General features: G+C 46.8%; 1 protein-coding gene across 2 annotated transcripts in view; it reads right to left on the minus strand.

Moving 5' to 3' along the window:
* Nucleotides 1–1,233: 1,233 nt before the first annotated feature.
* Nucleotides 1,234–25,991, minus strand: part of LOC126260862 (uncharacterized) — a 224,370-nt gene continuing 199,612 nt past the window's right edge. For both annotated transcript variants that reach the window (XM_049958277.1, XM_049958275.1), the window contains 4 exons: nucleotides 25,690–25,904; nucleotides 25,430–25,599; nucleotides 15,961–17,576; nucleotides 1,234–5,365 (listed from right to left, as the gene is read on the minus strand). In XM_049958277.1, the coding sequence (XP_049814234.1) occupies nucleotides 3,215–5,365; nucleotides 15,961–17,576; nucleotides 25,430–25,599; nucleotides 25,690–25,904 (4,152 nt within the window). In that variant the 3' untranslated portion in view covers nucleotides 1,234–3,214. The remainder of the gene's footprint in view (nucleotides 5,366–15,960; nucleotides 17,577–25,429; nucleotides 25,600–25,689; nucleotides 25,905–25,991) is intronic.

The raw sequence follows: 25,991 nt of genomic DNA on the forward strand, positions 1-25,991 counted from the left end.
TTATTATACAGTCTAGGCTTTCAGACCAAATTTATAACAACAAACCTTAAATTCTGAAAGCCTTTCGGAAAAAATGGCGTTGCTTGGTGGATTTTTAGTTCCGATACCATATGTGTAGTTACTATTGGAGGGTGAGTTTTCATAAAAAGGATCAGCTGAGTAGAAAAATTTTCAGAGGACGAAGAGAACAAAAAATGGAAAGAGTTTGGCATGGAAAGGACCATCAATCAGGCAAGCACAGTGATAAAACGCTAGATTCATTTCCAGGAGAACCAGAGTTCAAATACAGAGTTCCACAGCTGATTTAAATGTTATGGAACGTCAGGGGATATTTATTTGCGTGTTATTTTCGAGACTGGCTAAGAAAGGAAAATGAAGACGAAGAATACGGATTAGTTAGTAACACAATCACCTTATAGAACAAGATGGTAGGAAATCGTTTTCAGTTACAAAGCAAAAGACTTAAAATGCAGACGGTTTTGAGACCACATAGCAGGGTGCGTCAGAGACAGTGCTTTTTATTATGTTTTATTTTTTATTACTAGTATTTTAAATGTAACCTCTTGTGTATACGTTTTAATTAACAACTTGACAATTCACTATTACCTTCAGAATATTTGAATAAATCGTTAACGTTAATATCGCTTCTTTATTTTCTCGTAGTCCACTTGAAATTTTTGTTTAAGGAAAAAATATCTTATAGCAATTGTTGCATTTCTGTTGTTTTGTTTCTCTGGTCTACATCTGAAAGTATTTCAAACAATATGTAGCAGAGAATATAGAAAATTTGCTGAAAGAAGACCTAAAAATAATGTAGGTCGTTAAAAATATATCTTCCAGCGGATACAAAATTCTCACTGATATAATCAGTATTTTTATCATATATTAGATTATTATTAATTCGTTGTCTAATGTTAACTTGAAAGATATACTGATGATTCAGCCATGAATTCACATTTTTTAAATATTTTAATTCTTGCATTTCAGTTGAAGAAAAGAGTTAGTAAAAAAAAGGTTTTGCCAGATCAGGTTAGTATAGCCCTGAATTGTTCACACAACCAATACCTTGACCAGTTCATTCTCTTCAGATGTCGATAACTACACAAATACGTTGGCGACGACTTGATGGAGTATCCTTGCAATATTGTATAGCGTGACGAGTTTGGGAAAACTAGCGATGTGAAGGATGAGCGGGCTCCAGCTTCATAAGTTGGTTAGATCACAAGAAAAGAATGAACACATATTCCATATTTTTATTGAAAAAATGTGTCTTCTTGACGGAGTTCAGATACATCAGCACATAGTATTCTAAAAACAGCAACGCAACTGACAAAATCAGGATAGCTTACTTTAAAAAACTAAATAATTTTGAAATCAAATTAGATTATTATTCAAGAAAAAATGTCTTTTAAAAAAGTACGAAACTAACTAATGGTTGAAGCACAAAATTATAGAGTCAAATACAACAACACAACATAAAATACAAAATGAACACCACAAATATTTTCTTCCATTGTCTGTTAGTGTTAATACCCTTAGTTGAGTATAATTTACATAGAAAACTTAAATATCCATATGATTACACTAATAAGTAATTATGATTCTAAGGATCACAAGATATACAAATAATTAATAACAAATTCATAACGAAAATAAAGCTAGTAATAACAAAAAACGTCAGTGGAAACCGAAAGGAAAATGTCTCGTGCCAGGTATTAATCTGAAATTCGCAGGAAGGTACTACGTATAAAATTTTTTTACACGAGTTAAAAAAAAAACTATCGATAAATTGCATCACAGTTTACACTTTGTAATATCAAAGACGAAATGCCTGCAATACTGAGCAATCTCTAGAAAACTCTGACTAATAAACGGATATGTCATTGGATTGTCTCTCTCAGCAATTTGAAATGTTTCGATGTTTCACGTGAAAGTGATGGAGGAAGCAGAAGTAACGCTTGTGTATTGCATTATATTTTGTTTACAATAACCGAATTTGTGAACTGTTTCAAGTAATCACTTATGAAGTAAGATATGTAATTAAATTACATTGTTTTCAGTCATTTCGTCACTTACGTACAACTATCTATTCTTGTTTTCGCTAAACTATAGCGTTTTTTTAACAGACTAAAACTAAAATTACCCATCGTCAAAGAGAACGCAGCGAAAGAAAAGATGGCGCTGAACTCTCAGCTGAAGAATTGACTGTTACCTTGTCCCTAAGAACGATTTACCTTGTGATAGACTGACTAAGCAAATATTGTTTTCTACAGCTAATCACTGAGATTCCTTTAACAATGGCACAATTGATCTGTAACAGTCGACGTAAAATGTACGTGCCATTCTGAAAAAAGTTTGGAAAGTCTTGAATAAGAGCGGTAAGAACGTCAGTATGAACATTATTATTTTGTTTCCCTTAGAGAACATGTGTTCTACAAACCTCACATATGTTTGACTCACACTTAAACTTGGGTGCCACGTGAAGATAATAATCGATAGCGGTATCATATACCAGTTCAGAAAGCTATTCAATACGAAATCAGACTTCTTTGACTTACAGTATTGTTTGGAGCCACGGATAACTATATGAAATAGCTTTGTTATACAACCTTTGACACAACCCTTTGACGTAAACTTCGTCACCTTCGGTGTGTAGATGCTCACACAGAAATATACTGATACTTCTCTTTTAGTGGGGCTACCTACTTAAGTACACATTTCGTTGAACACTTGTGCTTCCACCTTCACTGAATCTGTTTTAATATGACTATTAAAGTGTACAGGGAAAGGAACCGCAGCCAAATAACAACATATCATCTGCTGAAATCGTGTTACCATTAGCTCAAAGCCACGAAATGCTGTTTCATTTCCACATAAGTGCTTAAAAATATAAAAGTAAATGTTTCAATCTTGACTGAAAAGTATAACGTCGCGTGTAATAAAATTGCTTCTCAGAATTAAATACTATGGACTGTAATGTGTGAGGGATGTAGAACTGATTGGAGAATAAGCTGTGTTATAGTAATACTGAAAAAGGGTATATGGACGGCTCCAAAGGGGAAAAAAACAGGAACGATAGTAAGGAAGGGAATAAATGTGTGGAAGGCCAAGACATTGGACAGAAGAGCTGCGTAGAAGAATGCTTTGGTAATAGTTAGACAAGAAAAGTACTGTCAGATAGTGTGACACTGACGTTCCTTCCAGAGTGGCTCGCTCAAGCTGCAGCTTTTGGGAAAATGACGAGCGCGTTCCCGGACCAGACGAAGCCACTGTTATCTGGCGTGAACGTGCCCTGCAGGATAATGGGCACCTTAGTAGCCGCTGTGGGGTCTGCAGGGTCGCCTTCGAACAGCCCCTTCATCGTGCTCTTCGTGGGCGCGACGCTGCGGTAGAAGACTGGTGATGTGAAGTTGACGCCTGGTTGCACCATGGTAGGCGGGGGTGCCTTCCACAGGGGTGTGCCAGACAGCGAGAACTCACCGCTCGACCACTCCACGTCGATATCGGGGTCCACAGTGGCCATCACTGATACTGGAAGTTTATACGTGCCCTTCAACTTGATAGCTCCTGCAGCACCACCAGGAGCCATTGAAGCTGACCACGTGATGGACAGTGCAGCTGCTGTTGTGGGATCAGTGGGTTGTGGATCGACCAGACTGCTGTTGAAGAATGGCACTGGCAGTGTTACCGGCACCTGTCCAGACCACACATTCAGGTATGTCGGGCGCATCTTCGTCGTGTTTGTTGCTGTATCATTGTAATAAAGATCTTCGGGGTCTAGGGTGAAGTTGGCGTTGATGTAGCCTGTGATACCTGTTAAGCCAACGGCGCCACCTCCACCGCCACCAAATTTGCCACCGGCGGGCTTTCCGCCTTTGCCATCCTTCTTGCCTCCTTTACCATCTTTTTTGTCTGCTTTTCCTCCTTTACCACCTTTTCCTCCTTTAGCATCTTTAGCATCCTTTCCATCCTCCGCAGCAGCGCCTTCAAATAGGAATTGCATCGATGGAGTGGTCGGTATCCTTGGTATTGAGGCAACTACTTTGCCAGACCAGAGGAACATAGTTTTGTCCGGCGAATAAGTTCCCTGAAGGATGACTGGTGCACGAACAGCTCCAGCTGCAATGGCGGACTCCTCAGCCAGCTCGATGGCGGCATCCCTGGCTGTCATCTGGACTCCAGACAGCAACGATTTGCCATTGTCGAGGACGGTAGCTCCGCTAAAGAAGATGGGCGACGTGAAAGTACGATCAGGAGTCACCACACCATCTATCGACACGTTCCAGAGCAGCTGTACGTTAAACTGGAAGTCGCCGCGCCACCAATCGATGGAGAAGTTGAACGGTCCGACACCGTGGACATACTTGGGAACTGAGAAGGTGCCCTGTAGCATTGCTGTGCCCGCTACTGGGTCAGACGTCATGGAACCTTGCCAAGTCACGCCGTGGCCGAATACCATCGGAGTGAAAGCCGTCTCCATAAGTGCAGCCGTCGGATACTGGAAGGAATCGAACGGATGGCTGGGAATGGCCGCCGGCAGGGTACCGTCCCACATCGTGACGCGCCCGCCGCCACTGTCGCTGGCTCCACGTACGTATCCAGAAGTGACCATGCCACCGAGTCGGGCCGTCCACGAGAAAGGTCCGAAGCCACTCACTGGGAAGAGCGAAGCTGGCGACCGAGGAGCCACGTTACTGGTTCCACCCACCAATGGGGCCTTCTTCTTGAACATCACGATAGCGTTGCCATTCCAGTAGAAGGTCGTCTTGTCAGGAGAGAAGTTGCCTTGCAAGATGACCGGTACACGCAAGCCAGAGTCGCCTACGGCATCGACAGCGGTGGCCAGCTGCAGCATCACGTCGTCACTGACCGTCATTGCTGGCTTGTCGTCACCGCCGTCGACCTTTTTGTCCTTCGCTTTCTTTTCTTTCACTGGAGGAACCTTGATCTGCTGGAAGTACATTGGGGAAGAGTAGACGAGGTTGGGGTCGACCAGGCCATCTACCGTAGCGTTCCACAAGAGCTTACAACGTAGGGAGAACTGCCCTTGGGTCCAGCTGATGGAGAAGTTGAGTGGAGGTCCGTGAGTGTAGGACGGTGCAGAAAAGGAGCCCAAGAAGGAGACCTCCAGAGGCGACAGGACTGTGGCGCTGCCGTGCCAGACGACGCCACTGCCGTAAACGGGCGGCGTTCCCAAGGGGTCTGTCGGGGCGGTGACGACCGGGCGCGCATCGAACGCGGGCAGCGGGATGGCGGCTGGCAGGGTGCCCGACCACAGCGTCGCCTTGGAGGTCGCCACCCAGCCTGACGTCACCGCCAGCCCTAGGGCGCCAGGGCGAGCCAGGCCTCCTGTAGCGGCCGTCACCTGCCGGAAAACAGGAAAGCAATTACCGTACTGCACACAAGGCTACAGTCCCGCAATAAGTTGGGTCACCAAGCTTAGGGAGACTACCGCTTGAAGGATGCTTGTATCTGTGAAATATACCATAGTTGTACAACCAAGTGGCTGGTCTTTGGAGGAACTTTGTATTTTCATCCCCTAAAACTACAGCATGTACAAAACACTCCGCAAACCACTGTACAGTGTATGGGGGAGGGTACATCGTACCAATATTACCGATTTGCTTGCCACTCCATTTGCGTGTTGATATGAGTAATCTTTTGATACCAGAATGAGATTTTCACTCTTCAGCGGAGTGTCCGCTGATATGAAACTTCCTGGCAGATTAAAACTGTGTGCCGGACCGAGACTCGAACTCGGGACCTTTGCCTTTCGCGGGCAAGTGCTCTACAAGGTTCACAGGAGAGTTTCTGTAAAGTTTGGAAGGTAGGAGACGAGGTACTGGCGGAAGTAAAGCTGTGAGGACGGGGCGTGAGTCGTGCTTGGGTAGCTCAGTTGGTAGAGCACTTGCCCGCGAAAGGCAAAGGTCCCGAGTTCGAGTCTGGGTCCGGCACACATTTTCAATCTGCCACGAAGTTTCAATCTTTTGATAGATTAAAACAACATAAACCTATGGAAACCGGGTGATCAAAAAGTCAGTATAAATTTGAAAACTGAATAAAGCACGGAATAATGTAAATAGAGAGGTACAAATTGACACACATGCTTGGAATGACATGGGGTTTTATTAGATTAGATTTTATTATGAGGAATCTTTTGATAGATTACAACAACATAAACCTATGGAAACCGGGTGATCAAAAAGTCAGTATAAATTTGAAAACTGAATATAGAGACAGCACGTTTCATAATGGCGACACAGACTTGGTTAATATCTGTGGAAGAGTCGGGCAAGAATGCGTCGTTCGCTATGCTGACGATACAGTATCGATTGGTGATAAATGATCAAGAACTTGCCATCACAGTCAAGGTCTGAATATCAATGCCAAAAGGACGCATTTTATGACTGTCACACGAGAGCTGGTCTCGTTTACAAATGCAAATAGACGAACCATTGGCTCCTTAATACAAAGAGTAAGCAATTTAAGTAACATGGAATGTGGCTCTGTGAAGGATGGAGACCAGACACGGAGATAAAATGTAGCTTAGAAAATGCAGGTAATGTTTTCATAAAATTCAAGATAGATTCTGATTAGTACCGATACTATCAATTTTCTTTCCTAACCCATTCGTGTATTATTATCTACGAGTCATATTTTCTCTTTTTCTTATCATTACTACTCGATATATAAGTTGATGGCACAGTCTTCTTCGAATACAGGGCCTCTATGCAGGGCATTTCATCAGACAGTGCTGTAGACTAATTCGAATAAAACATTCCAAATAACGAAGTCCAATTTTTATTAACGACATACAGCTGGTTACAGGGATACGTCTTTATTTCACGTGTTGTTACCCCTCTTGATCTGGGTTTCTTCATCGACTGACATTTTTGTTTTGAATTTCAAGTTGTAAAATTGTGCTTAACTTTGCATAACTGAATTCTTCAACTACGACAAAAAATCACTTCACTGTACTTGTGGTTTTAGTGCACTGACACCAGGATCCCGCTATCTACACTTTCTTGAAAGCAGGCTCTAACTTTATTTCAAGGAGTCCTCGAGCTACAACGATTGCTATATTTTACCACCTTGACGATACTGCTAAACGCTCTAGCCGTCACATGACTTACCATCTTAATATAACATGCCCCGGAAGATGGATCTGCAGAAATGGTTACGTCACATTTCTTGGCCACCAAGATCCACGTATCTTTCCAATTTAGATTTTTGCCTGTGGGAAATAGTTGAAAGGTGAAGTCTACAAAGAAAAAATGAACAGAAGAAACCACTTGATCGTCTGGGTAATAAATAGTGCTGCCATCATAAAAGAATGCCGGATAAGCTCAGAAGAGCTAACGTGGTGTCCTGCAGAGAATTCGAAAGTGCTTTGCAGTCGGAGGTGGAATTTATGAAAATCAACTTTGAACTTAATCATGTAACTCTGTTTAAGACCTTATGTAGGTATTTCTTTGAGTTATATTGTTACAGTTGTATCTCTGCAACAAAAAAAGTTGAACTAATGTTGTATGAAAGATTTTATTCGAATTAATCTACACTACGAACACATAAAATATTTTCCATTTCTCCTGAGATACTCTGAATTTACCCAGCATGAAATCCAGAGCAACATGGTCGCTCTTCCAAAGATTACAGATCAAGTTCCCCAAGCATTTGTCACAGATTTTCGCATGGACTACATCGACCTATTGCGATGCAAGCTGCGGGTTTCTGAATTGGTTCGTTCTCTTTTGTCATGCTTACTTTATAAGAATTCCAAATATTGAAACAATAGTCTAGGATTTCTGGAGCTGGCTTCGTGTACGCGATTTCCTTCACAGACGCATTGCACTTTCCCTAAGCCCTTCCAACACATCTAAAAAGTTGAAGGCCTCAGACACGACCAACCGACTCGGCTCATATTTGGCAGGTCGCCTGTATACAACCTTAATTGAGGGTCCCTAAGATATTTTGTCTCAGTAACTCCAAGTTTTTACGAAAACTACTCGTAAAGTTTATGACTCACTAACGATTCGGAAAACTGAGCATTATTCACCAACATCCACAAATGGATATTTTCCTAGAATTCGAGGAAAGAAACTTTATGATTGCCGGTTTTGTACCGACAACGTATGTGGTGTTTAAACGGAAGCCCCGCTGGCGTAGCGACCAGGGCATCTGGCTGCAAATCAGAGAACCTGTGCTCGATTCGCAATTGCATTCTGCAGTTTTCTTTAATTAGTATTTTTTTCCCTTTCTACATAAGTAGGTGTAGGAGAATTAATAAGGTAAGTAAATCAATATGAAATTATAGCAATGCAAGCAAATAAATTTCTCAAACGACTTAGATTTATAAGGAATTACAAATTTAATCCTGGTCGATTTACTGCCACTTTTACTCACTCTGTTACATGTTCTCAATTTCCTTTCAATAACTAGATGGATGGTGTTTGTCGTACAAACATTCGAAGCAAAAATAATCTCGGCACAAAAAACATTTAGCGAATACGATAGTCACACAGCTACGTCGTTCCTTCTCAAGATTCGGGGGAAAACAAACTTTACTTATATTTTCAAAAATTTCTTTTTCGGGAACTAATTTTGATGCATCTCACGCATACGATGACATTGTCAGAAAAATCAGTGCTGAAAGTTGACATGAATGTTAATTGTTACTGCGACCTCTCGGTTGTCTATTTCCAGCTGGTGTTCCAGAAATAGACTGTAATTTTTTAGCCTCGAAATAAAGTTTTTGACTTAGCGATAAAAATAAACATCACATGGCTGCCACACAGGTGTGCAGTTTGGTGCTATTACTTCTACCGTGCAATTCCGTTGACGTTCGTTATCTATAAACAAGCTATCATACATGACGGTGTTACTTTTTCTACCTCAGGAATATACACTCCTGGAAATGGAAAAAAGAACACATTGACACCGGTGTGTCAGACCCACCATACTTGCTCCGGACACTGCGAGAGGGCTGTACAAGCAATGATCACACGCACGGCACAGCGGACACACCAGGAACCGCGGTGTTGGCCGTCGAATGGCGCTAGCTGCGCAGCATTTGTGCACCGCCGCCGTCAGTGTCAGCCAGTTTGCCGTGGCATACGGAGCTCCATCGCAGTCTTTAACACCGGTAGCATGCCGCGACAGCGTGGACGTGAACCGTATGTGCAGTTGACGGACTTTGAGCGAGGGCGTATAGTGGGCATGCGGGAGGCCGGGTGGACGTACCGCCGAATTGCTCAACACGTGGGGCGTGAGGTCTCCACAGTACATCGATGTTGTCGCCAGTGGTCGGCGGAAGGTGCACGTGCCGGTCGACCTGGGACCGGACCGCAGCGACGCACGGATGCACGCCAAGACCGTAGGATCCTACGCAGTGCCGTAGGGGACCGCACCGCCACTTCCCAGCAAATTAGGGACACTGTTGCTCCTGGGGTATCGGCGAGGACCATTCGCAACCGTCTCCATGAAGCTGGGCTACGGTCCCGCACACCGTTAGGCCGTCTTCCGCTCACGCCCCAACATCGTGCAGCCCGCCTCCAGTGGTGTCGCGACAGGCGTGAATGGAGGGACGAATGGAGACGTGTCGTCTTCAGCGATGAGAGTCGCTTCTGCCTTGGTGCCAATGATGGTCGTATGCGTGTTTGGCGCCGTGCAGGTGAGCGCCACAATCAGGACTGCATACGACCGAGGCACACAGGGCCAACACCCGGCATCATGGTGTGGGGAGCGATCTCCTACACTGGCCGTACACCACTGGTGATCGTCGAGGGGACACTGAATAGTGCGCGGTACATCCAAACCGTCATCGAACCCATCGTTCTACCATTCCTAGACCGGCAAGGGAACTTGCTGTTCCAACAGGACAATGCACGTCCGCATGTATCCCGTGCCACCCTACGTGCTCTAGAAGGTGTAAGTCAACTACCCTGGCCAGCAAGATCTCCGGATCTGTCCCCCATTGAGCATGTTTGGGACTGGATGAAGCGTCGTCTCACGCGGTCTGCACGTCCAGCACGAACGCTGGTCCAACTGAGGCGCCAGGTGGAAATGGCATGGCAAGCCGTTCCACAGGACTACATCCAGCATCTCTACGATCGTTGCCTGTGCCTATGTGCCTGTGGTTCTGTCAGTGTGATCATGTGATGTATCTGACCCCAGGAATGTGTCAATAAAGTTTCCCCTTCCTGGGACAATGAATTCACGGTGTTCTTATTTCAATTTCCAGGAGTGTAGTATCAGACAAAACTTGCTATCGGAGACCAAAGTTTTTAAAATTCACTCATGATATATTTTATAAATTGAAATCTTCTATTTCCCGGATATGGAACAAATGAGTAAACATTTTTTAACTAGTCGCTTAAACGATTGGACTCTTCTACACAAAGCGGACTAAGTTAATCATTAGTTTCTTATGAACGCGGGAAAAATGTAGGCAACAACTGGCCAGACGCTGTGATGGAATATTGTGCCGTGTACGAATGCGTTATTGTATGCCAACTGCGGGGAGGGTTAGTCCATCTAATACTCGATTAAGCTTACTAGGTACTGTATTGATACAGCGGGGCTTAAATTTTAATTTTTTACTAATCTAAGTCATTTGAGAAATTTATTTGCCTATTTTGCTACTATTCCTTACTGATATGCTTACCTTGTTAAGCTTCCTATTCCTATCAGCTTTGATACCTGTTTATGAAAAATGCTCAGTTTTCAATTATCTGTCGATCGGGTCAGTTATGAGTCGAATGCACGTCATGAACTTCAGGGGCCGGCCGTAGTGGCCATGAGGTTCTAGGCGCTACAGTCTGGAACCGAGCGACCGCTACGGTCGCAGGTTCGAATCCTGCCTCGGGCATGGATGTGTGTGATGTCCTTAGGTTAGTTAGGTTTAATTAGTTCTCAGTTCTAGGTGACTGATGACCTCAGAAGTTAAGTCGCATAGTGCTCAGAGCCATTTGAACCATTTGAACTTCAGGGCAGTTTTCTCAAAAACGTGTATGAGGCCTTCCCGTGGCTTATGAGTAGCCGCTCGAGCATGAAATCCAAGTTTTCTCACCTCCCGCCTAACTGTCATAGTACTTGCACTGGATCCTGATGCAGTTTGGAATTATTGTTGATGGTCTGGATAGATGTCTGCCTATTACACATTACGACCTTCTTCAATTGTCGGCGGTCACTGTCAGTCAACAGACGATCTCGGCATGTACTCTTTTGTGCTACACGTGTCCTTTCACGTTTCCACTTCACTATCACATCGGAAACATTGGTGTGTGGTAATCTCGCGTACAGACGTATCACACAAGTGACACCCAGTCACCTGACCGCGTTCGAAGTCCGTGAGTTCCGCGGAGCGTCCCATTCTGTTCTCTCAAAATGTCTAATGACTACTGAAATCGCTAATATGGATACCTAGCAGCACAGTGCACCTAATATGAAAAACGTATGTTTTTGTGGGTGTCCGGATACATTTGATCACATAGCGTAGTTCGTAGCGGAGAGTTTCTGCCGTTGACTTTCCATTTATCAACAGTCAGATGGTGGGGTGTGTAGCGTCGATGACCGTGAGGATTGCTTGTGCAGTTGAGATCAACATCTACAGCTGACTGACGTAGCACCGTCAACAGCGTCACTTGTTGTCAGTTCCAGCGAACCCTTCAAAAGGTCTTGGAATTACATCTGGTGATGGTGCACAGACTGGTAATAAGATACTTTCTGCTATCAACTCTCCAACCGTTTCTTGCCAAATACTTGTGACTAAATTTTGTCGTGCCACGAAATTTCGAATTGGTTACTGCTAGTCGAGCGCCTCTGGAATATGAAAGTGGTCTAGATCACAAAATTAGATGCAAATTAGTTATTGTATGCCAACTGCGGGAAGGGTTAGTCCATCTAATACTCGATTAAGCTTACTAGGTACTGTATTGATACAGCGGGGCTTAAATTTTAATTTTTTACTAATCTAAGTCATTTGAGAAATTTATTTGCCTATTTTGCTACTATTCCTTACTGATATGCTTACCTTGTTAAGCTTCCTATTCCTATCAGCTTTGATACCTGTTTATGAAAAATGCTCAGTTTTCAATTATCTGTCGATCGGGTCAGTTATGAGTCGAATGCACGTCATGAACTTCAGGGGCCGGCCGTAGCGGCCATGAGGTTCTAGGCGCTACAGTCCGGAACCGGGGGACTGCTACGGTCGCAGGTTCGAATCCTGCCACGGGCATGGGTGTGTGTGATGTCCTTAGGTTAGTTAGGTTTAAATAGTTCTAAGTTCTAGGGGACTTATGACCTAAGATGTTGAGTCCCATAGTGCTCAGAGCCATTTGAACCATTTGAACCATTTCACGAACGTACCGTGAAAATCAGGAATCTGGTAAAACATCAAATCTCCGACATTGCTGCGGCCGGAAAAAGATGCTGCAAGAACGGGACCAACGACGACTGAAGAGAATCGTTCAGTGTGACAGAAGTGCAACCCTTCCGCAAATTGCTACAGATTTCAATGTTGGGCCATCAAGAAGTGCACAGCGTGCGAACGATTCAACGAAACATCATCGATATGGGCTTTCGGAGCCGAAGGCCCACTTGTGTACCCTTGATAACTGCACGACACAAAGATTTACGCCTCGCCTGAGCCCATCAACACCGACATTGAACTGTTGATAACTAGAAACATGTTGCATGTTCGGAAGAGCCTCGTTTCAGATTGCATCACCCGGATGGACGTGTACGGGTGTGGGGGCAACATCATGAATCCATGGACCATGCATGTCAGCTGGGGACTGTTCAAGCTGGCGAAGGCTCTCTAATAGTGTTGAGCGTGTGCAGTTGGAGTGATATGGGACCCCTGATACATCTAGATACGAGTCTGAAAGGTGACACGTACGTAAGTATCCTGTCTGATCACCTACATCCATTCATGTCCATTGTGTACTACGACGGCCTTGGGCAATTCCAGCAGGACAATTCGACACCCCACACTTTCAGAATTGCTACAGAGTGGCTCCAGGAACATTCTGCTGACTACCAAACTCCCCAGACATGAACATTATTGAGCATAATGAGATTTTCACTCTGCAGCGGAGTGTGCCCTGATATGAAACTTCCTGGCAGATTAAAACTGTGTGGTGGACCGAGACTCGAACTCTGGACCTTTGCCTTCCGAGGGCAAGTGCTCTACCATCTAAGGTACCCAAGTACGAAACTGGCTCTGAGCACTATGGGACTCAACTGCTGTGGTCATGAGTCCCCTAGAACTTAGAACTACTTAAACCTAACTAACCTAAGGACATCACACACATCCATGCCCGAGGCAGGATTCGAACCTGCGACCGTAGCAGTCGCACGGTTCCGGACTGCGCGCCTAGAACCGCGAGACCACCACGGCCGGCATGCAAATTAGTCTTGCGAGTCTTAATTTGCAGTTCCGCAATCTTGCTTGCATCTATTATGGAGTCGGAGATAACAAAGAAAGGGTATCTCAAACAGTTAGATCGTAAGTGTTGCACAAAGTATATTATCGTAAATTGAGTATTTTGAGATAAAGAACCGATGGTTGTAAATTAGTATTTCAAGAAGTGCAAGATACTCAATGAGCTGTGTAAGTGGGGGACGTGTTTTTAAACGGTGTATGTTATATGACGAACAGCTACCTTCCATATCGACTATAGTAGCGCCACTTTCATAAACCGTACCCAGTCATCCATGATATGTCCACAATGGAGTTAATTACTGTTTACAGAGCGTGTTTGGTTGTCAAACATGGAGTATTAACACTACGGCAAAAAACGGAAATTGTGGAGAGTAATGGTTGAACCATAGTTGACCCCCGAATAATAAAAACGTGCAAGTGGAAGGGATAAATGATTCTGAACACGAAGTTCTCGCCTTATCACCTCCTGCCCGAAAGAACAGACGTCACATATACATAAATAAAAAGTTGTGACTACAAGAAAGTAGTCATCACCGTTTACGCTCGATACAAATTACTCTTACAGTGTGAGGGGTAGTCGTAAGGTTTAATTATAACCTCGAAAAATAAATTTGCGTAATTAACTTTTTTACTTTATGAGGTACATGTCTTCAGTATTAGTAGACATTGAAATGGTTCAAATGGCTCTGACCACTATGGGACTTAACTTCTGAGGTCATCAGTCCCCTAGAACTTAGAACTACTTAAACCTAACTAACCTAAGGACATCACACACATCCATGCCCGAGGCAGGATTCGAACCTGCGACCGTAGCGGTCGCTCGGTTCCAGACTGTAGCGCCTAGAACCGCTCGGCCACTCCGGCCGGCGACATTGAAATCCGAGGGCCACTATAATGCAGATCGCCTATAGAGGGCCCGAAACAAAATAACACAGCCCGTTGATAATGTGTAATATCGTGAGGTAATTCGTTTTCTGCATTCGGAGGGGAACAAGGGTGCACCAATCCACGCTGAGCTTGTCGAAGAGTTTGGCAACTGTGTGATGATGACGGATGCGCAACCTCTGTAGTCAGGCAAATGTTTGCGACCCTCATGCTCGAAGACCGGAGTCAGGCATCAGTGCAAAAATCAGTCACGGGCCAGTTTTTGACATTTTGCACCACGTCTTGAACATGACACAGGCCAAATACTCATACATACTGCTTATTTGTACTAAGAAATTTTGACTCACTCGTCCTCCTCCTCCATCTCCCCTCCCCTCCCCCTACTCCAGAACCATATTCCCTGAGTGACTTTTACCTGTTAACTCGTATCAGGAAGCCATTGCGTGGTAGTCATTTCCATATTGGCTGTGAGATGTTTTTCGAGGTGAAACATTTACTGAAAAGTCACAACATAGAATTCTACAATCAAGCTCTTCACTCAGTCATCCATAGTTCGGAAAAAATGTGTCGCATCGAAAGTTGAATACGGAGACAAAATCAGCGCGTTTCAATGACGGAACCTTTTTTCGAGGCGAATACTTCATATTATATCTAGAATTTTGCTTCCGGCCTTTTTTCTCGAAGTTCGAAGCATTATTGTGAAGAACTTACAAAAAAAAAATACTATTCAAAGTATTGACCATCGCTGGCCTCTACTTTCTCCCATCTCTCGGAAAACATACGAATCCCGCAACGAAATAACTGGACGTCTTTTGAGGAGATCCACGAACTGATCCAATTTTGCACGTGTTCGTGTGACCGGAAGTGCTGGTCAGCCCATTGATCGAGAAAGGTGGTAATCAGAGGGAGCAATGTCTGGCGAATACGGCGGATGGGGTAGAACCTCCCATTTCAACGTTTCCAAAAATGTTTTGACGGGTTTTGTGACATGAGGTCTAGCAGTGTCATGCTGAAAAATCACCTTTTCATTCTATTGCTGTATCGTGGGCGTTTGTCTTTCAGTGTAAGTCTCAAACGCATCAGTTGCTTTCGATGACAGCTCCTGTGATTGATCCTGTTGGCTTCGGTAGGTTTAAAAACCTTTTTTGACCACCACCATGCCGGACTACCACATCAGAATACCCATTCTCGAAGCGCTGAAACCATTCTCTGAACGATCGTTCATTAATAGGTGCCGTACTATAGGTCTTAGCCAGCATTTTAAGAGCCTCAGCTGGAGATTTCTACACGTTAAAGCGGAAAAGTAAAACTTCCAGCAAATGACAAGAATTGTGTTCTTAAATTGACATAGGCCTACTCAATCGGGAATAATTTTAAGATGCAATCACAAATCGACTAATATTTTGATGGCGTTAAGTTTACAAATGTCTAAGCTTACTGTATGAGACTTAATACCTACCACGTGCATCGTCATATGACACTGTTGCCGTCTATTTAAAAATGGCAGAAACAAGTTTGCAGAGCTAATGGATGCCCTTATTTTCAGACCTGCTAGCATGATTTTCCCTTCCGAGTTCCGTTGTTCTGCAGCCAAACAAAACGTATAGCAACGAAATGAGAAATTGCCTTACCATATTTTGTTGAGCCACAGGTGCTTTGTTGGAGTTGGAAGTGGGTGATGTTTTCTTCATCAGTTGCATGGTCAGTTGGGAAGCGGCAAGTGGTGGCATGGGTGGCATGGGCGGCGCGGGTGGCACATGCACACTGAAGGTGGCTGCGCCAGACCACCAGAAGGTGGTGCGGTCGGGCGAGTAGGTGCCCATGAGGATGATCGGCACTCGAAGCGCAGGTGCGAGAGACTCCTCGGCGGCGATCAGGAGAGAAGACATCTCGTGCACGCTGGCAAGGGACTCCGTGTCGTCGAGGTCAGCTGAGGAGCCGAGAACGGGTTGTGGGCTGGCGACGAAGAAGAGCGGTGAAGAACACTGCTGTCCATCGTGTAGATAGGTGTCTAACGTTGTGTTCCCCAAGTAACGCATCTGCAGCGCGAATTTGCCGCTCCACCAGCTGATGGAGAAGTTGGCGGGAGCACCGTGAGTGAAGGTCGGGAAGGAGAAGCTGCCCTTAAGCGACGCGCCACCCGCACCGTCGCTGACCAGGGAGCCACTCCACTGGATGCCACTGCTGAAGATGGGAACTCCGGGGGTCAAGCTCGCACCCGCAGCCAACGCTACCGTGTCGAAGGGATGGGCGGGAAGGGCGGCGGGCAGTTCTCCACTCCACCACGTCACGCCCCTGCTCGTGGTCACGCTACCAGAGAGAACCGAGACCGGTACCATGACGCGCTTCTCCTTCGGCTTGGCCACGGCCGCCAAGACGTTCAGAGCCGGAAGTGGTGGCGGGGGCGGCAGAGGCAGGATGAGCGTCGCATTGCCGTCCCAAGTGAAAAACGTCTTGTCCGGCGAGAGTATACCGTGAATCAGCAAGGGGGCTCTGGGTACTCCGGGTCCCAGACCGCCGGCCACCAGCAGCTGCTCGGCGTACTTCTGCACCTCCTCCGGTTTCGCCGTAGTCAGCACGAACTTGGGCTTAGTCGTCTCCAGCCTCAGCGGCGACCAGTAAGAGCCGGACATGTCGATGGTTCCATTCTTGGTCGAATTCCACGCGAGCATGACGTCGAAAGAGAAAGTGCCGCTGGACCACTCTACGGAGAAGTTCAGCGGCGGGCCGTCGTGGTATTTGGGCGCGGTGTAGGTGCCCTGGAGGCGAGCCGTGGCTGAGGACGCGTCGGCCGTGAAGTGGCCGTCCCAGTAGATGCCGCGGCCGGCGAAGAAAGGCCCCCCGGCCGGGACTGGGCCGGTGGCGGCCAGGGTGTCGAAGAGCGGCAGGGGCAGCCGCAGCGGCAGCGCGCCGCTCCAGACGGTGCTGCCCGCGGCGGTGATGGAGCCTCCGGTGACGGTGCCGCCGAGGGCGACGTGCGGGATCTTCGTCTTGGTCGCGGGCGCGGCGACGCGCACGGCGCTGGCGCCCTCGAACAGCGAGACGCGCGCGATGCCGGGCCGCGCGAAGGCGCCGCTCGGCCCCGCCTTCCACAGCGACCAGTCGGGGCGCGCCAGCTCGCTGCAGTTGCGGCGCACGTTGTCGCCGGCTGCGGCGCGCATCACCCACGGCTGCGAAAGCGTCAGGTTGTCCGAGTTGTCGCACAGGATAGCCGCCAGGCTCGTCTTACGCAGCTCCGCCAGTTGCTCTGTTTGGAGGAAACGTATCGTTAGCCAAAACTCAGTCGGGCGAACCTGAACGCATGCTGTACAAAGCTCCGGGTGATCAAAAGGTCAGTATAAATTTGAAAACTGAATAAATCGCGGAATAATGTAGATAGAGAGGTACAAATTGACACACACACTTGGAATGACATGGGGGTTTTATTAGAACCAAAAAAATACAAAAGTTCAGAAAATGTCCGACAGATGGCTCTTCATCTGATCAGAATAGCAATAATTAGCAGTCCACAGCACGTGGTCGTGCGGTAGCGTTCTCGCTTCCCACGCCCGGGTTCCCGGGTTCGATTCCCGGCGGGGTCAGAGATTTTCTCTGCCTCGTGATGACTGGGTGTTGTGTGATGTCCTTAGGTTAGTTAGGTTTAAGTAGTTCTAAGTTCTAGGGGACTGATGACCATAGATGTTAAGTCCCATAGTGCTCAGAGCCATTTGAACCAATAATTAGCATAACAAAGTAAGACAAAGCAAAGATGATGTTCTTTACAGGAAATGCTCAATATGTCCACCATCATTACTCAGCAATACCTGTGGTCGAGGAATAATGTTGTGAACAGCACTGTAAAGCATGTCCGGAGTTACGGTGAGGCATTGTTGTCTTTCAGCATCCCTAGAGATGTCGGTCCATCAAGATACACTTGCGACTTCAGGTAACCACAAAGCCAATAATCGCACGGACTGAGGTCTGGGGACGTGGGAGGCCAAGCATGACGAAAGTGGCGGCTGAGCACACGATCATCACCAAACGACGCGCGCAAGAGATGTTTCATGCGTCTAGCAATATGGGGTGGAGTACCATCCTACATAAACATCGTACGTTCCAGCAGGTGTTTATCAGCCAGGCTGGGGATGATGCGATTCTGTAACATATCGGCGTACCTCTCACACGTCACGGTAGCGGTTAGCGTCATCTGTCGAACGTTTTGTGAACTTTTTTTTTTGGTTCTAATAAAATCCCATGTCATTCCAAGCATGTGTGTCAATTTTTACCTCTCTATCTACATTATTCTGTGGTTTATTAAGTTTTCAAATTTATACAGACTTTTTGATCAACCAGTACATGCTGAGATTCACCAAAGTTGCATTTTTTATGAGAAGAAAACATCGCCCAAATAGACAGCATTATCTTTATTATCTGTGCAATTGGTACGTTTCAATTGTGGGTCATTTTCAAGCACATTCACATATCAAAAAACGTTTTGCATCACCCCGGTTCCAAGAACCCCTGGAGACAGACGTTGACTGTGGATATTGTATCACAGACATAGTCCCTTTGACTGTTCAAAGATGTCACTAAACCCGCCTTCCGGCAGGTGTGGCCGAGAGGTTCTAGGAGCTACAGTCTGGAACCGCGCGACTGCTACGGTCGCAGGTTCGAATCCTGCCTCAGGCATGGATGTGTGTGGTGTCCTTACGTTAGCTAGGTTTAAATAGTTGTAAGTTCTGGGGGATTGATGACCTCAGAAGTATAGTTCCATAGTGCTCAGAGCCATTTGAACCAAACCCACCCAAAGATGTACACAACCATGCAAGAGCAGCGCCCATTAGACGGAGGGGGTCCGACAGCCGATCAGTTCCGGTTATTCCATCAGAAAGGAAGTACATGGCTCGTGTTGTCCTTAGTTCAACCGTTCCTAGACGGTCAGTACGGCGGTTTGATCGCGTCCGCATTGTTACTTTGTGCCAGGAAGGGCACTCAACATGGGAAGTGTCCAGGCGTCTCGGAGTGAACCAAAGCGATGTTCTTCGGACATGGAGGAGATACAGAGAGACAGGAACCGTCAATGACACGTCGCGTTCAGGCCGCTCAAATGATACTACTGTAGTGTATGACCGCTACCTACGGGTTATGGCTCGGAGGAACCGTGACAACAGAGCCACCGTATTGAATAATGCTTTTCGTGGAGCCACAGGACGTCGTGTTACTACTCAAACTGTGCGCAATAGGCTGCATGATGCGCAACTTCACTTCCGACGTCCATGGCGAGGTCCATCTTTGCAGCCAGGTCCATCTTTGCAGCCACAACACAATGCAGCGCGGTACAGATGGGCCCAATAACGTGGCGAATGGACTGCTCAGGATTGGCATCTCGTTCTCTTCACCAATGAGTGTCACATATGCCTTCATCCAGACAATCGTCGGAGACGTGTTTGGAGGCAACCTGGTCAGGCTGAACGACTTAGACAACTGTCCAGCGAGTGCAGCAAGGTGCATGTCCCCTGCTCTTTTGGGGTGACATTATGTGGGGCCGACGCACGCCGCTGGTGGTCACGGAAGGCGCCGTAACGGCTGTACGACACGTGAATGCCATCCCCCAACCGATTGTGTAACCACATCGGTGGCCTATTGGCAAGGCATTCGTCTTCATGAACGACAATTTGCACCCCCATCGCGCACATGTTCTGAATGACCTCCTTCAGGATAACGACATCGCTCGATTAGAGTGGCCAACACGTTCTCCAGACATGAACCCTGTCGAACATGCCTGGGCTAGATTGAAAAGGGCTGTTTATGGACGACGTGACCCACCAACCACTCTGAGGGACCTACGCCAAACCGCCGTTGACGTGTGGGACAATCTGGACCAACAGTGCCTTGATGAAGTTGTGGATGGTATGCCACGATAAATACAGGAATACAGGCATGCATCAATGCAAGAGGACGTGCTACTGGGTATCAGAGGTACCGGTGTGTACAGCAATCTGGTCTACCATCCCTGAAGGTCTCACTGTATGGTTGTACAACATGCATTGTGTGGTTTTCATGAGTAATAAAAAGGGCGGAAATGATTTTTATGTTGATCTCATTTCCATTTTCTGTACAGGTTCCGGGACTTTCGAAACCGAGGTGATGCAAATTTTTCTTGATGTGTGTATCTTAAAATTCCAGAGTCATTTCACATTGTAATACATCTCTGGTACACGTGGACGGATATACGAAACGGCAGAATAATGTTAACAGTGGTAGTAATGGGATGGTTGAATATGACGAGCAACAACGCAGGTAAGGCACCTGTCGTGCTGGACTGTGTGTGTTCAGTACGGACTAGGCATCGGTGCAGGTTGTTTACGAGTAGCGCACACTTCGTACTTGCATTCGGAGGCCGAGGTCGACGTGCAGTGAAAGACCTAATAGAGTTCCAAAGAAGGCAGCTTGTGTGTGTGTGTGTGTGTGTGTGTGTGTGAAATCTTATGGGACTTAACTGCTAAGGTCATCAGTCCCTAAGCTTACACGCTACTTAACCTAAATTATCCTAAGGACAAACACATACACCCATGCCCGAGGGAGGACTCGAACCTCCGCCGGGACCAGCCACACAATCCATGACTGCAGCGCCCTAGACCGCTCGGCTAATCCCGCAGATTGGGGGCCCGATCAGCTGCAGCGTCAGTAAACATGACAGCCAATGTATTGAATGTTCCGAGAGCAGTTGTTTCAACAGTCATGACAGCCTACATAAAACATGGAAAGACATCGTCGTGTAAACGTAATAGTGGGTGCAGATCAAAACTAAATGACAGAGATCGTCGTACGCTACCACGAATTGTGTCAAAACAGCACAAAACTACGGCGGCTAATGTGACTGCAGAGCTCAGGAGCCATCTTCGAGACTCTGTATCTATCGATGCTGTCCGACGAGAACTCCATAAAGCGAATGATAATGGACGAGCTGCGAACCGAAACCATTAGTGATGACAACCAACGCAAAGAAGCGTTAAACATGGTGTCAGGAGCATGAATCTTGGACGGCTGATCGATGGCAACACATCATATGGTCCGATGAGTCAATTTTTTCGATGTTTCCTACATCGGGCCGTGTTTTCATCTGGAGAACGCGAAAAGAAGCCTACAATCCTGATTGGTTGATTCCAACGGTAAAGCACGGAGGTGGAAGTGTGATGGTGTGGGCAGCCGTATCGTGGTATACTGCTGGCCCCATCGCTACTCTCAAAGGTCGTGTTACAGCCAACAAGTATGTGAATATTTTAGGTAGTCAGGTGCACCCCACGATTCAAAAGTTGTTCCCAAACAATGATGCCATATTTCAGGATGATAATGCACCCATACACACAGCCAGGAGAGTATAATCAAGGTATGAAGAGCATGCAACTGAACTGCAGCGTTTTCCCTGACCAGCACAGTCCCCGGATTTGAACACTATCGAACCCTTGTGGGCGGTATTGGAGCGCAGACTCCGGAGCAGATTTCTGACCGAAGAGTGGCATAAAATTCCACTAGAGACTATACAATCATGTGTCAGTAGTCCAAGAAGACTCGCAGCTGTATTACGGGTAAACGGGGCTCCAACACTCCCATGTAAGTAGAGGTGTTTACATTCTTTTACCTGTCTCCTGTACATCGTATTTCGTTGTGTGCGTGGCACAAAAACAATAGAAGTGTATATGATTACTTAATAGTACATCGCATTCCTGTGTGTATGTGGCACAAAATCATTACAAGAGTGTACATGATTACGTAATCATTTACACCATTGCATTATTTTTGTGCCACGTACACAACGTAATACATGGAGAGGGCTTGCACCCCTTGTTGTTTTGCGTGGTACTATCACAGCACAGGCCTACATTGATGTTTTGAGCACCTTCTTGCTTCCTACTGTTGAAGAACCATTCGGAGATGGCGATTGCATCTTTCAACACGACCGAGCACCTGTTCATAATGCACAGCAGTGGCGGAGTGGTTACATGACAGTAACAGCCCTGTAATGGACTGGCCTGCACAGAGTCCTGTTCTGAATCCTACAGAACACCGTAGGGATGTTTTGCAACTTCGCTTTCGTGCCAAGCCTCAACGACAGACATTGATACCTCTTCTCAGTGCAGAATTCCGTGAACAGTGGGCTGCCATTCCCCAACAAACCTTGCAGCACCTGACTGCCAGCGAGAGTGCAAGCTGTCATCAGGGATAAGGGTGGCCCAGCACCACATTGAATTCCAGAATTACAGATAGAGGGCGCCACTAACCTGTAAGTAATTTTCAGCCAGGCGTCCGGATACTTTTGATCACAAAGTGTAGTTCGAGTCTTCGGGTACCCAAGATGAACTGTTTACGATATCGTGGCCAAATATAATGCTACGGAGAAGTCTATGGTTCACGTCGTAGGTGTTGTGTCCAGAGAGGGTGATATAATTCCACCACATTCCTTTGAAAATGGACAAAGTGTCAAAAAAGAATTGTATCTGCAAGTTTTGACGAATGCCGTGTAACCGTGGATGGTAACTGTGGCCTCTGGGAGGGAATAGGTCTTTCAGCAGGACTGTGCGCCGGCTCATACGAGCCACTGAGTCCAAAACTGGCTCTCGGATAACGTTGACACGTTCTGGTCAAAGGAGTTCTGGCCCCCGAATAGCATAATCGAAAGAGTTACTAATGAGACGAGGTACCCTAATGTCGAATCTCTACGCGCCACTATAGCAGCAGCATTCGCGAATGCGGACAGTGCTGTTTTAAAGAGTGCGTGCGATCGTTTCAGAACGAGATCGGAGGCGGTCATTGCGGCTGAAGGCGTTTACATCAAGTAATGTTACTCTTGGAAGATGTCGCTAATTATATGTAAGAGAATTTTCATTTGTATTTTGTTTTAATCAATTTGGTTTTTTAAAAAAGTTTGCTTTGTCCTGATTTAAGTGCCGCACCTTGTACATGTGTGTTGGTTTTAAAGTAGAGATTGGTGTTTCCCTATTTTGCAGAATTTAATAATATGATAATATACTTCGGAGATATGTCGTGTTAGATAAATCTCACATTTTTGACAACTGGTATGTACACTGAAGCACGAAAGAAACTGGTATAGGAATGCGTATTCAGACAGAGAGATATGTATGTAACAGGCAGAGTACGGCGCTGCGATCGGCAACGCCTATATAAGACAATAAGTCTCTGTCGCAGTTGTGAGATTGGTTACTGTTGTTACAATGACAGGTTTTCAATATTTAAGAGAGTTTGAACGTGGTGTAATAGTCGGCGCACGGGCAATGGGACACAGCATCTACGAGGTAGGGATGAAGTGAGGATTTTCCCGCACAACCATTTCACGAGCGTACCGTGAAAATCAGGAATCTGGTAAAACATCAAATCTCCGACATCGCTGCGGCCGGAAAAAGATGCTGCAAGAACGGGACCAACGACGACTGAAGAGAATCGTTCAGTGTGACAGAAGTGCAACCCTTCCGCAAATTGCTACAGATTTCAATGTTGGGCCATCAAGAAGTGCACAGCGTGCGAACGATTCAACGAAACATCATCGATATGGGCTTTCGGAGCCGAAGGCCCACTTGTGTACCCTTGATAACTGCACGACACAAAGATTTACGCCTCGCCTGGGCCCATCAACACCGACATTGAACTGTTGATAACTAGAAACATGTTGCATGTTCGGAAGAGTCTCGTTTCAGATTGCATCACCCGGATGGACGTGTACGGGTGTGGGGGCAACATCATGAATCCATGGACCATGCATGTCAGCTGGGGACTGTTCAAGCTGGCGAAGGCTCTCTAATAGTGTTGAGCGTGTGCAGTTGGAGTGATATGGGACCCCTGATACATCTAGATACGAGTCTGAAAGGTGACACGTACGTAAGTATCCTGTCTGATCACCTACATCCATTCATGTCCATTGTGTACTACGACGGCCTTGGGCAATTCCAGCAGGACAATTCGACACCCCACACTTTCAGAATTGCTACAGAGTGGCTCCAGGAACATTCTTCTGACTACCAAACTCCACAGACATGAACATTATTGAGCATAATGAGATTTTCACTCTGCAGCGGAGTGTGCGCTGATATGAAACTTCCTGGCAGATTAAAACTGTGTGGTGGACCGAGACTCGAACTCTGGACCTTTGCCTTCCGAGGGCAAGTGCTCTACCATCTAAGGTACCCAAGTGCGAAACTGGCTCTGAGCACTATGGGACTCAACTGCTGTGGTCATTAGTCCCCTAGAACTTAGAACTACTTAAACCTAACTAACCTAAGGACATCACACACATCCATGCCCGAGGCAGGATTCGAATCTGCGACCGTAGCAGTCGCACGGTTCCGGACTGCGCGCCTAGAACCGCGAGACCACCGCGGCCGGCTTACCCAAGTACGACTCACGCCCCATGCTCACAGCTTTACTTCTGCCATTACCTCGTCTCCTACCTTCCAAACTTTACAGAAGCTCTCCTGCGAACCTTGCAGAACTAGCACTTTTGAAAGAAAGGATTCTGCGGAGACATGGCTTAGCCACAGCCTGGGGGATGTTTGCAGAATGAGATTTTCACTTTGCAGCGGAGTGTGCGCTGATATGAAACTTCCTGGCAGATTAAAACTGTGTGCCGGAAGGTAGGATATGAGGTACTGGCAGAAGTAAAGCTGTGAGGACGGGGTGTGAGCCCTGCTTGGGTAGCTCAGATGGTAGAGCACTTGCCCGCGAAAGGCAAAGGTCTCGAATTCGAGTCTCGGTCCGGCACACAGTTTTAATCTGCCAGGAAATTTCATTATTGAGCATATCTGGGCTGCCTTGCAACGTGCTGTTCAGAAGCGATCTCCACCTCTTCGTACTCTTACGGATTTATGGACAGCCCTACAAGATTTATGGTGTCAGTTCCCTCCAGAACTACTCGAGACATTAGTCGAGTGCTTGCCATGTCGTTCTGCGGCACTTCCGCGTGCTCGCGGGGGCCCTACACATTATTGGGCAGGTGTACCAGTTTCTTTGGCTCTTCAGTATAATAATCCCCGTAGAGATTTTTTTGGGTAGTATTTAAGCTGAAGCAAAACCTCTCGTCTTACACGCTTGGCGACAGGAGGAGCTTACCAGGTGTGAAGGCCTGCGGCTGCTGCGAGGTCTCGTACCAGTAGCGGTCGCCCTGCTTGAGGCGAATGAACTGGTCCGTGATGAGGCAGGTGGCGGTGGGCCCCAGCAGCGAGCCGTCCAGCGGGATCTCGGACAGCATGCCCGTGTACAGGTCCACGTCGCCCACGGTCCTGCAACGACAACGGCGGCACTCCGTGAAACTCAGATCGGCAGCACCTGACGGCGAGTGTAGTAAGCTGGAAGCAATGGCTGGCCCCTACTTGTACAGCGCGGAGAGCCTGCTGATGCTGTCCGGGTCGATGACGCCGGCCAGGTCGGAGAAGTCGAGGGGCTTCGGGAAGCCGCAGAACTCGCGCCACGCCGGGTAGCCCGGCAGGCCGTGGTCGCGGCCGCGCTGGATGTTGAGCGATACGAGGTCCAGGCCGTGGCGCGCCGGCGCCGTCGCGTTGCCTTGCGCGAACAGCTTCTGCGTCAGCTGCAACCACGACGGGGCAATCCGCAACGCTAACCCTCTCCCACCACATTCCAAATACAGTAATGTAATACGAGGAAGTAGTGCACT

Source organism: Schistocerca nitens, chromosome 5 (assembly GCF_023898315.1).
Source record: "Schistocerca nitens isolate TAMUIC-IGC-003100 chromosome 5, iqSchNite1.1, whole genome shotgun sequence".
Classification (NCBI taxonomy): Eukaryota; Metazoa; Arthropoda; class Insecta; order Orthoptera; family Acrididae; genus Schistocerca; species Schistocerca nitens.